Source organism: Nannospalax galili, unplaced genomic scaffold (genome assembly GCF_000622305.1).
Source record: "Nannospalax galili isolate Female #2095 unplaced genomic scaffold, S.galili_v1.0 scaffold56, whole genome shotgun sequence".
NCBI lineage: Eukaryota > Metazoa > Chordata > Mammalia > Rodentia > Spalacidae > Nannospalax > Nannospalax galili.
In genome coordinates, this window is record NW_008340065.1 from 2,132,662 (window position 1) to 2,144,699 (window position 12,038).

The following is a 12,038-nucleotide window of genomic DNA, read 5'->3' on the forward strand; positions in this document are numbered from 1 at the left end:
CTTTGTGTGTTCTTTAAATTCACTGAATTCTTTTATCATGTTTATAATTGTTCTTTTGAGTTCCATATTCTGTGTTATCTCTAAGGAGTTCTCATTGTACTCCTCTGGAGTACTTGGTGGGGATATATTATTTTTGTTTTTTGTTTTTTGGGGGTTTTTGGTCTTTTCAAGACAGGGTGTCCCTGTAGCCCCAGCTGTCCTGGAATTCACTATGCAGACCAGGCTGGCCTAGAGCTCACAGAGATCTGCCTGCCTGCCTCTCCTGGGATTAAAGGCGTGTGCCACCACGCCCGGCTTTACTTTGGTTTTTTATGTTATTTTTTCTCTGTGACTTTGACATGTGAATTTCCTTCCTAGTTTCTGATTCTTGTATGAGACTCAAGCCTGCCTTTGTTGAGTTTAGATCTGCTTCTTTTTGTAAACTTTATGTGCCTTTGTGGTTTACTTGTTGGGCATGAAAAGCTGGTTGGTCTAGGCTTCAGGTTCTCTCTTTTGATTTTATATTGGAGTGGCCTAATTGCTTTTGTCTTCAGGAGTTCCCACAGAGGCCCAAATGAGATGAGGTTCAGATGCTCTCAGGCTTTCTCCTAAGGTCTGGGTCCCTCCAGGAAAGATGCTGCCCTCTGGAATTTGGGGGCTGGGCTGGCCTGGGAGAAGGGTCCAGGATAGATGCTAGTCTCAGGAAGCTGGTGGCTGTGCCACCTAGGGAAGTAAAGGGAGGTGAGGGTGGGACCAGGCCCAGAGGGTTCCTGGGTGCCTCAGGGAGAAACTGGGTTGGTCTGGATCAAAGCATCAGGCAGCAGTGGTGGCTCTAGTCTGAGAGGTTAGCCCCAGTGTCTGGGGTGCCAAGACAAGAAATGGGCCTTGTACCCAGGCTAGGAGGAGAGACATGGAGGAGGGTGAAAGAGGCTGGGGGAGTCAAGGTGCGGTGAGCACACTGGACTTACCCGGGGAAGGTGCTGGTACCAGGACACTGGAGTCTGTGCAACCCATGGAAGTAAAGGGCTACATTAAAAATTTTTGAAGGAAAATCCTTCATCTAGTTAGTAGCTGTTAGCTTTTCCCCAGGCCCTCATGCCCAAGATTTTGTTAAAATAACCCATGGGTTATTACTAAATTAATAGTTTTTTTCCTGGCAGCACTGGGGATTGAACCTAGGGCCTCATGCATGCTAGGCAAGTGCTCTACTACTAAGATATAGCCCTAGTCCTCTAAATTAGTACTTTAAAATTTTTTTAATTTTATGTGTACGAGTGGAGTATTGCCTGCATGTGTGTAAGTGAACCCAAGGCATGCAGTGCCCAAGGAAGTCAGAAGAGAGCTTTGGGTTCTGTGGAACTGGAGTTACAGACCATTGTTAGCCACCATGTGAGCGCTGGGACTCGAACCCAGGTCCTCTGCAAGAGCAGTCAGTACTCCTAACTGCTGAGCCATCTCTCCAACCTCATAAATGAGTACTTTTTCCTTAACTCCTTAAATCTATTTTTATTACTACTTTGAGAATTTCATGCAATGTATTTTGATCATATTCACTCCCCTTTCCTACCTTTAACTCTTCTCAGACCAACCCCCGTCTCCCTACCCCCCAACTTCATATTCTGTTTTCTGGATCTTTTGATAACTCATTAAGTCCAATTTGTGCTGCCCACGTACCCCTGGATGTGGAGCCATGTACTGGAGCATAATCGACCTACCAGTGGTCATACCCTTAGAGAAAACCGACTCTTCCTCCCCAGAGGCCGCTAACAGTCTATAGCTCCTAAGCTAAGGGTAGGAGCTTGTGAACCCCTTCCCCCATCCATGTTAGAATGCTGACTGGCTTGATCTTGTGGCAGGCAACCACAGCTGCTGTGAGTTCATGAATGTAGTAATGTCCCACATGCCCAGAGGACACTGTTTTGTTTTGATCCTTCCCAACCTCTGGCTCTTACAATATTTCTACCCTCTCTTCTGCAATGTTCCCTGAGCCCTGGGGCATTGGGGGGGGGGGGATATAGATATCCCCCTTGTGGCTGAGCTCTGCATTGACACTTACTCTCTGTACTTTGACCACTTGTGAGTTTCTGCATCAACCACTGTCCATTGCACAAACTGTCTGATGAGGTCTGAGAGCTGAACTAATACATGGGTAGAGAGATATGAATTTAGAAAGCAATGTGATACTGTGTCCATTTAGTAGAATCGAAGTAGTAGGTTCAACTCCTCAGGCCTGTGAGCTCTCCAACCATGGTTTCTTGGCCATAAATACCAGACATGTAAGAGGACCATAAATCCGATCAGAAAGTAGTTGATTACTCCTATAACAGTTTTGCCACTATTGCACACATGGGCATATCTTGCCAGGCCAGTAATGATTGTAGTTCACAGGATCCACAGTTGGGTAAGACTGTTGTTAGTGTCTTTTCCCCCAGCCACCTTCAGAAACTATATAAGGAAGTTTCTTGGTCAGTATCAACTTGATTTCTCCATGTCTTGGGACCAATGTGTGTGGTGTCTTCAGCAATAGGAGCATATGGTCAAGTTCTGGTGGGCAACCAAGAGCAATGGCAATAGCCTGTATTGTTTGGGGGGGGGTCTCTGAGACACCTACCAACAACTGTAGGGGAGGTATCCCATACCTAGAACTGAGCGTTTGAGTTTGATTTCTATTGGTGTGATTAACACCACACCAAAAACAGCTTGGGGAGGAAAGGGTTTATTTGACTTTCAGCGCACAGTCTGTCATACAGGGAAGCCAAGGCAAGGAGCTGAAGCAGAGACCATGGAGGGGCTGCTTACTAACTTGCTTCCCTGACTTGCTCAGCTACCTCTGGTCTTTTTGAGACCGGAGCTCAATATGTAGACCAGGCTGGCCTCGAACTCAACAGAGATCCACCCGCCTCTACCTCCCAAATGCTGGGATTAAAGGCATGTGCCACCATGCCTTTATGAAACCTAGAGCCACAGGACTAAGGAAAGTACTGCCCACAGTGAGCTGGGTCCTCCCACATCAACCAGCAATTAAGAAAATGCCTCACAGACATGGCCAGTCTGATGCGAGAAGTTCCTCAACTGAGGTTCCTTCTTACCTGTTGACTCAAGTTTGTGTCAAGTTGACAAAACTAATGAGCACAGCAACCTAAGTCTTCTGGGAAGAGCATTTTCATAACTCTTTGTGTGTATGAATGTTTTGCCTGCATGTATATAAATGTGTACCCATGCATGCAATGACTGAGGAAGCCAGAGAAAAGTATCAGATTGCCTGAAACTGGAGTTATGGATGGTGGTTGTTAGCTGCCATGTGGGTGCTGGGAATTAACCCAGGCCCTGTATGAGAGGAACCAGTGCTCTTAACCTCTGAACCATCTCTCCAGCCCCCGTTTTCATAACTCTTACAAATACTTTTCTAACTTTTATTAAACCAAACTTTCCAATAGTAACTTTTTTAAATTTGGTCTTTTTGAAATGGTCTCCCTGTAGCCCCAGCTGGCCTGGAACCCGCTATTTAGACCAGGCTAGCCTTGAACTCCCAGAGATCTGCCTGTGTCTGCCTCCCAAGTGCTGGGATTAAAGGTGTTTACCACCATGCACACCCAGCCAATAGTAACTTTTTTCATAGTTTATTTTTATTTTATTTGTATGAGAATTTTGACTGCTTGTATGTTTGTGTACCACATGCATGCAGTGCCCATGGAGGCCATAAAAGGGTACTAGATCCCCTGGAAGTAGAGTTAGAGACTGCTGTGAGTCACTATATGGGTGCTGGGAATTGAACCCACTGGAAGAGCAGTCGGCACTCCTAACCACTGAGCCATCTCTCCAGCCCCTGAGTATTTCTCGTTTTCTTGAGGTCTTGCTTTTTCAGTTCCATCCCAATTGTCTTTTCAAGAAAGGTCTCTTGGTGGAAATATTTTTCAGAACTTGTAGATAGTCAAAAGAGGTGGTTCTTTTCACTTCTTTTCTTTTTTTCTTTTTTTCTTTTTTTTTTTTTTTTTTTTTTTTTTTGTCCTTTTGAGACAGGGTCTCCCTGTAGCCCCAACTGCCCTGGAACTCACTATGTTGACCAGGCTGGCCTTGAACTCACAGAGATCTGCCTGCCTCTGCCTCCCAAGTGCTGGGGTTAAAGGCATGCACCACCATGCCCAGCTTCTTTTCACTTCTTGATGAAGTATATTTTAGCAAGGTATGAAAGTTGAAATACAGGGTTAGCTACCCCAACCCACCTGATAACTTGAGTAAGACAGAAGTTCAGTTCCTTTTCACACAGTCTAAACAGGGCTATGTACAGGACTAAAAGGCAGCTCCATGGTTTATGGGGCCCTAGGTCTGTCTTTCTTTTGGCTGTCATAAATGTTTAACTTCTATGCTGTGGTCTAGGAAAGCTGGCCTAGCCTCCCACTCAAAGTTCACCTTCAAGTCCATATCCAGCAAGTGGAAGGAAAAGAATGGAGAGTTGAAGGCTTGGTCTTTCTCTATAGACACAGCCTAAAATTGCACCTGTCATTTCTGTTCACATCCCACTGACCAGGACCTGATCATCAAGACATTTAACATAAACTTCTTTACCTCAGAAAGCATTACTCTGCAGACTACTACTGTCAGCAGCATGTGCAGAAGGTGGGGCTCCAAGCTGCCACGGCTGCCCTAGCACACTGAGGAACTCTTTCAGCGATCTCCGTTCAAGCAATGTCAGATTCCTGACGTTGTAGTAGAAAAGAATTTCAGGAGGAGTCAGTAAGTGGGAGTTAATGAAGGAAAGGGTTTTAACACAGGTTTAAGCCACTGGTGTTGGATGGAAAAGGACAGTACATTCCTAACACACGGGTGTAAGCTTATCAAGAGAGTTGTGATTAAGTGTCTTAGCAATAGTCTTATACATGATGTTCATGGCTTCTGAAGTTGCACTGTTCAGTGTTTTTAAGAACCCCTCCCCCTTTTCTGTAAATGGATCATAGGTAGTTTCTGAGGAGACTGTATAGGATTTCAGTCTGATAAGATAAAATCATGAGCCATGGGTATCCTTACTATGCCGGGTCACAGGGAAATTAAGATGCATGTTTATAGACTATAAAGTTCATGGGCTTGTTTTTGAGATTCTCAGAAAAGTGCAGGTTTACAACTAGGAAACAAAGGTCATATGGACACAGGCCTTAAGTGTGGTTCACTGCTAGTCTAACATTCTTAACTGAAATATCTCTATATAAAAAGGAATATTTCCATGTAGGCAAACTTTACAGCATTTTTTTATTTGTGTGAAAATTCTCAACTGTCAGTTCATGTGAGACTTCAGTCAGACTCCGGGTGAAGTGCTCCTTTCCCTTTCTGTAACCCCCCTAATTCCTCCCATTTTTCTAACCTGCCTTACTACCCAGATGTTAATCCAGAAAAGCAGGAGAAAAGAGCTTTAGTTTACTCCATGATACATGCTAGGAGAAAACACCGAAGAAAGAATTTTCAAAATTCAGATTTCACAAACTCATTGTGATGGTTCGTCTTCTTGTCGAATCACCTAGGAAACCAGTGAGGCATGCCTCTGCCCATGTCTTTGAGGGTATTTCCAGAAAAGATGGAACAGAGCAGGTAAGATCCACCTAGAATGGATGGCCCCTCCCATGGACCTGGAGTTTCTCCTCTAGAGAAAGTCAGAGAGCACCCTTCCTTTCTCTCTGGCTCCTGGTCCTCCATGGGGACAGCTAGGTCAGATCTGCCATGCCTTCCCCACTATGATGAGCCCAAATAAATCCTTAAGTTGTTTAAATTTTTTATACTTTTTTTATGTATATGAGAGTATTGTCTGCATGTATGTAAGTGTACCTATGTCATGCATTGCCCATTGAGGTCAGAAGAGGGCATTGGATTCCCCTGGAACTGGAGTTTCAGACAGTTGTTAACTACCATGCAGGTGCTAGGAATCCAACCCACGTCCTCTGCAAGAATAGCCAATGCTCTTAACCACTGAGCCATTTCTCCAGCCTCTTTATTTTTATTTTATGTGTTTGATTGCATTGTCTGCATGTATATAAGTGCACCCATGTCATACATTACACGTGGAGGTCAGAAAAAGTCATTGGATCCCTGGAACTGGAGTTACAGACAGTTTTTAGCCCCATGTGGGTGCTGCGAACTGAACCTGGGTCCTCTGAAAGAGCGGCCAGTGCTCTTAACCACTGGGCCATCTCTCCAGCCCCACTTCCTTAAGTTGTTTGTGTCAGGCATTCTGTCACAGTGACAGATGTAACTAACAAACTCATGGTACAAAATGAACCCCACAACTTCCTCTAGAACGATGAACTTTACTGTCAACTGGCTGCCTGGGAAATTTTGATTGAAAGGACTCAAATGTTCTTTCACAATTAGTCATGTTGTTCTGACTGCTGTAGCTAGTCCTGTGACAGCTTCTCATTGTCTGGCTTTATAGGTGGCCTAGGCTACCAACAGCCCTAAGCCTGACTCACTTAGCTACTTCAGATCATGGCTTTCCTCGTGGAAAATACAGACCAAAAAAGAAAGCAATAATGAAGGGGCTGGAGCTCGGCTCAGTGGGAGAACACTTGCCTAGCATGCACGAGGCCCTGGATTTGATCATCTCCTCATGAAAAAGAAAAAAAAAGAAAAAAGGAAGGAAAGAAGGAAGGGAGGGAGAGAGGGAGAGAAAGAGAGAAAAAAGAGAAGCTATAACAGTAGCTCTGGTAAAACTTTATAAATAATCATTTTTCAAATGATTTCAATTAAGCCATAAGTAAAGAGCTTAACCTTATTTCCTTAGGAGAAGATCACCTGCCGGACAGATGTCACCAACCGGCTCCTGAGAATCTTGTACGTACTACAGTCACAAGATACATTTTGAGCGTCAGTCTTTCTCCTGCCTGCTAGATGCTGCCAGCATCTCCTCTGTCTCCTTGAGTGCTCCAAGCACAGATTTCTAGACAGGAAAGCACTGAAGCACAGGAAAGAAGTGGGTTAACTGGTACTTTTCTAAAGAAAATATTAGCGTCTATCTTTGGGCTTTTGTGTTTATTTGATGGCTGTCTATTTACCCTCTTATTCATTCCAAGAACTTCAGTGTCTTTTAGAAACTGATGCACTACAATAAAATATTAAAATCAAAAAGGGAGAGAAGTGAGTGAAAGGGAAGGAAAGGTACATTGACTGCAGAAATGTTTCACGCAATGTAGAAGAACAGAGATGAAGTAAAACTCCCTTCAGCCCGCCTTTCCTATGCCAGCTGCCCTTGAAATGCCACCAGAAGGGACAGCTACGGTCTTCTACTAGAGGACCCCTCGGCCTTGCCTGCGTTCCATCCCCTCCACTTGCCTCCGTCTTCTCCACTGTCACACTGGGTTCCAAGGCACTACACCAGCACTTCTGAGCTTGTCTCTCTGCTGCTCACTTTTCTTGCCCCTCTCTGTCCTCAGCACAGCAGAGGGATCCTGATTGCCTGGCACACGACACGACCTCACCCCAGTCTCTCCACCCACACTCCACCACCACCTCTTCTGGCCTCCCAGTTCTTCCTCAAACATACCCAGCAGGCTTTGAACCCTCAGAGGTCCATGGTAGAACCAACTCTCTCTTTACTCATCTCTTGGTGAATGGTCCCCATCTCACCTTTGAGCCCAGCTCTGAAACCCACCCTCCCTCCCAACTGCTTCTCAAGCTCTTTTCTTCCCAATACTTTTTTAGTACCTGATGTAATTTGTCTCATTCCATTCCCATGGAGACCCCAGGAGGCAGATTCTAGGCTCACTTTGTTCACTACTGTGCTCCCAGTTCTCCAGAACACAGCCTAGCACATAGTAGGTGTTTAACAATTTATTGAATGATTGACAATAAAACCTTGTCCATGATGTACTCTGTGGACCTTCCAGGGGAATAGAGTGTGCAGTTCTCTCAGAGGAGTTGGAGATAGGATACGTCAGCCCCTGAGGCTGTCCATGTCCTATGGGATGTGGGAGGCTCAGAGGCGAGAGAGACACTGCCCTCAGGAAACTTTATGTGGTAAGATCAGGTTCATCTTTTTCTTTATATATGTTTATCTTTTAGTCCAAGAACATGTGCTATCCCATCTCCCCAGTTTCTTCAGTATTTTCAAAAACCACACCACAGAAGACAGTCACCTCTGCACCCAGAGACCCACTACAGGTGACATCAGCCTCCTCTGCACCCAGACACTCACCACACGTGATATCAGACACCTCTGCACCCAGAAACGCACCACAGATGACATCAGTCACCTCTACAAACAGACACTCACCACAGGTAACATCAGTCACCTCTGCACCCAGAGACTTACCACAGGTGACATCAGTCACCTCTGTACCCAGAGACCCACCACAGGTGACATCAGTCACCTCTACACCTACACACTCACCACAGGCAACCTCAGTCACCTCTGCACCCAGAGACCCACCACAGGTGACATCAGTCACCTCTACACCTAGACAGTCACCACAGGCAACCTCAGTCACCTCTGCACCCACCGACCCACCACAGGTAACATCAGTTACCTCTACACACAGACACTCACCACAGGTGACATCAGTCACCTCTATGCCTAGACAGTCACCACAGGTGACAACAGTCACACCTGCACCCAGAGACCCACCACAGGTGACATCAGTCATCTCTGTACCCAGAGACCCACCACAGGTAACATCAGTCACCTCTGTACCCAGAGACCCACCACAGATGACATCAGTCACCTCTACACCTAGACACTCACCACAGGTGACATCACATACCTCTGCACCCAGATACTCACCACAGGTGACATCAGTCACCTCTGTACCCAGAGACCCACCACAGGTGACATCAGTCACCTCTGCACCCAGAGACCCACCACAGGTAACATCAGTCACCTCTGTACCCAGAGACCCACCACAGATGACATCAGTCACCTCTACACCTAGACACTCACCACAGGTGACATCACATACCTCTGCACCCAGATACTCACCACAGGTGACATCAGTCACCTCTGTACCCAGAGACCCACCACAGGTGACATCAGTCACCTCTATACCTACACACTCACCACAGGCAACCTCAGTCACCTCTGCACCCAGAGACCCACCACAGGTGACATCAGTCACCTCTGTACCCAGAGACCCGCCACAGGTGACATCAGTTACCTCTACACACAGACACTCACCACAGGTGACATCAGTCACCTCTGCACCCAGAGACCCACCACAGGTGACATCAGTCACCTCTGTACCCAGAGACCCGCCACAGGTGACATCAGTTACCTCTACACACAGACACTCACCACAGGTGACATCAGTCACCTCTGCACCCAGACACTCACCACAGGTGACATCAGTCACCTCTACACCTAGACAGTCACCACAGGTGACAACAGTCACACCTGCACCCAGAGACCCGCCACAGGTGACATTAGTCACCTCTACACCTAGACACTCACCACAGGCAACCTCAGTCACCTCTGTACCTAGAGACCCCCCACAGGTGACATCAGTCATCTCAGCACTCAGACACTCACCTCAGGTGACATCAGATACCTCTGCACCCAGAGACCAACCACAGGTGACATCAGTCACCTCTGCACCCAGAGACCTGCCACAGGTGACAGTCACCTCTGCACCCAGACACTCACCACAGGTAACAGTCCCACCTGTACATGGCAGCCCACCAGGGCCTTTGATGACAAGGCTCACCAGTCCTGTGTCTACATCCCCTGCTGGAAGATCTCTGGCAGATACCACTTGGAGCCCAAAGGAAGACTCTCACTCAGGAGGTGATACCACCCACCCACAAACATCATTTCAGAATGCATCCAGTCAGGTAAGTCTGGAAACAGGTTCAGCCACAGGAATGAAAAAATGTTGTAAGAGACCGGCATGTCCTTTCTATCGTGACATCTCAAGAGTCAGGATTTAAAAAGTCAGCCTGGTCACCCTTTCACCTCCTACCACAGCTGTGTGCTAAGAGCAAAAATGAAACAAGTCCAAAAAGAATAGCCCGCAGTCGGCTGTGTGCTCATCTCAGCACTGACGGCTTGTTTGGGGCTCCCAGATCTAATCCTCAGGTGGAGAGGAAGTTCTGCCACCTGCCCCACTGTACCAGAGATGGCAGCCAACTCTCACATTCCTAGAGAATACTGAGGGAGCCTGAAGAGAGTCCGCTCCTACTTTAAAAAACTCAGAGGCTGCTTATGTGCAGCTTATGTGTGACTCTTCCCTGTTAAGACAGCCTATCAGCCTTATCTGCTTTCTGGTTGGTGATGGAGGCTACAGGTTCACTACTGTCTCAACACCATTCCACTGGGGAAAGACTGACCAGCAGGAGCTTAAAGAATGGCATTCGGTTCCTTCCCTTAAAAGGAGTCAGAAGTGTGGAATATCCAAAAGTGTTTATGAATATATTAACACTATTAAGAGAACGGAGTGATGTTGTCAAGTCTTGGATCTGTGTGTCAAAATTAAATGTGTTTTTGCTGTTACAAATGAGAAAATTAGGGGCTGGAGAGATGGCTCAGTGGTTAAGAACACTGGTTGTTCTTGCAGAAGACCCAGGTTTGAATCCCAGCACGCACATGGCAGCTAACAACCGTCTGTAACTCTAGTCCCAGGAGATCCGACAGCCTCTTCTGACCTCCACGGGCATTGCATGATGGGTGCACTTACCTACATGCAGGCAATACACGCACACACGTAAAATAAAAATAATAAAATATTTTTTAAAAGGGTTAAAGTTTTTTTTTTTAAATGAGAAAATTAAATACAACCAAGTGTGCTTGCAGAAGCCTATAATTCTAGGACTTCGGAGGATGAGGCAGGAGGATTGCAAGTCTGAGATCAGTCTGGGTTGCATAAACATTGAGATGTGTCAAGATTCAGCCCAGATTACAACCTGGGTTCTAAAATACCAAATGTGGTTGTGTATCCACAGCTACCTGCTTGTATAAAGAGAATCCGGGAAGGCCTACCTCCACTGGCTAGATTTCACCCACATCTTCATGCCTACTTATTTGTACCTTGGTCCCCAAGTCCAAAATGGACTGATCCTCAGTCCAAGGTCACTCCACAAGTGATTCCCTCCCACAAAGTCGGGAATAACCAACCCTACTGAACCATGTGGAACATGAAGATGGGACTGTGACCCACGGCCTGCTGACTCCTATCTAGATGAGCACAGTAGGCCTTGGGTAAAGGTTTCTGGATGTGAGTGGGAAGCAGACTGTACCCCAGAACTAAACCAAGTACTCAGGTGTAAACAGAGCCTAAGTGGTTGGGTACAGAAGCTTGAAAGCTTGGGGTCTTGCTCCATCGACTCTGCGTTTGTTCAGGGAGGCATCCTGCCTCCTACCTCCTGCTACACAGTACTTTGAAATTCTTCCCTTTTTAAAAAAAATATTATTTTTATTTTATGTGTACGAGCATATTGCCTGCATGTATGTGAGTGCACCCCTGTCGTGCAATGCCACAGAGGTCAGAAGAGGGCTTCGAATTCCCCTGGAACTGGAGTTAAGGACGGTTCGTAGCCGCCATGTGGGTGCTGGGAATCGAACCCGGGTGCTCTGCCTGCAAGAGCAGTCAGTGCTCTTAACCGCTGAGCCATCTCTCCAGCCCCAAGTTCTTCCCTTTTGAACATGAATTTGAGCCTGGTGTGGTGGCCATGAACTTTTTTTCTTTCATTTTTTTTTTCCCTGTGCTGAAGATTGAACTCAGGGCCTTGCACCTACTGGGCAAGCTGTCTGTGAACTTACTCCTATAATTTTATCAGCAGCTTCATTTGCCTTTGGGTTACTCATTCTATAAACTTCATCTTCTCTCGTGTATGAAAGAGGTGAAATGAGTTCTGTCCACTCACAGGAAAGCTTCTGAAAATAACAGCCCTTCTGAAGCCTGTGGTTCATACAGCGTAAAATGTCATTCTTGCTCAGAGGTCATTAAAACAGTGGCCCAAACTATGAATGCATGATAATTCTATGTTTTTAATTTTTATCACATTTGTGTGTGTGTGTGTGTGTGTGTGTGTGTGTGTGTGTGTGTGTTGGGAAAGAGGTGCACATGTGTGGAGGTCAGAGGACAACCTTC

The 12,038-nt window shown here is 46.3% G+C and overlaps 1 protein-coding gene across 1 annotated transcript in view; it reads left to right on the plus strand.

Annotated features, from left to right (window-relative positions):
- Pkd1l3 (polycystin 1 like 3, transient receptor potential channel interacting) overlaps positions 1–12,038 on the plus strand; it is an 80,818-nt gene that overhangs the window by 14,328 nt on the left and 54,452 nt on the right. The window contains exons 2-3 of the mRNA XM_029564454.1: positions 6,746–6,795; positions 9,627–9,783. Coding sequence (XP_029420314.1) covers positions 6,746–6,795; positions 9,627–9,783 — 207 coding nt within the window. The remainder of the gene's footprint in view (positions 1–6,745; positions 6,796–9,626; positions 9,784–12,038) is intronic.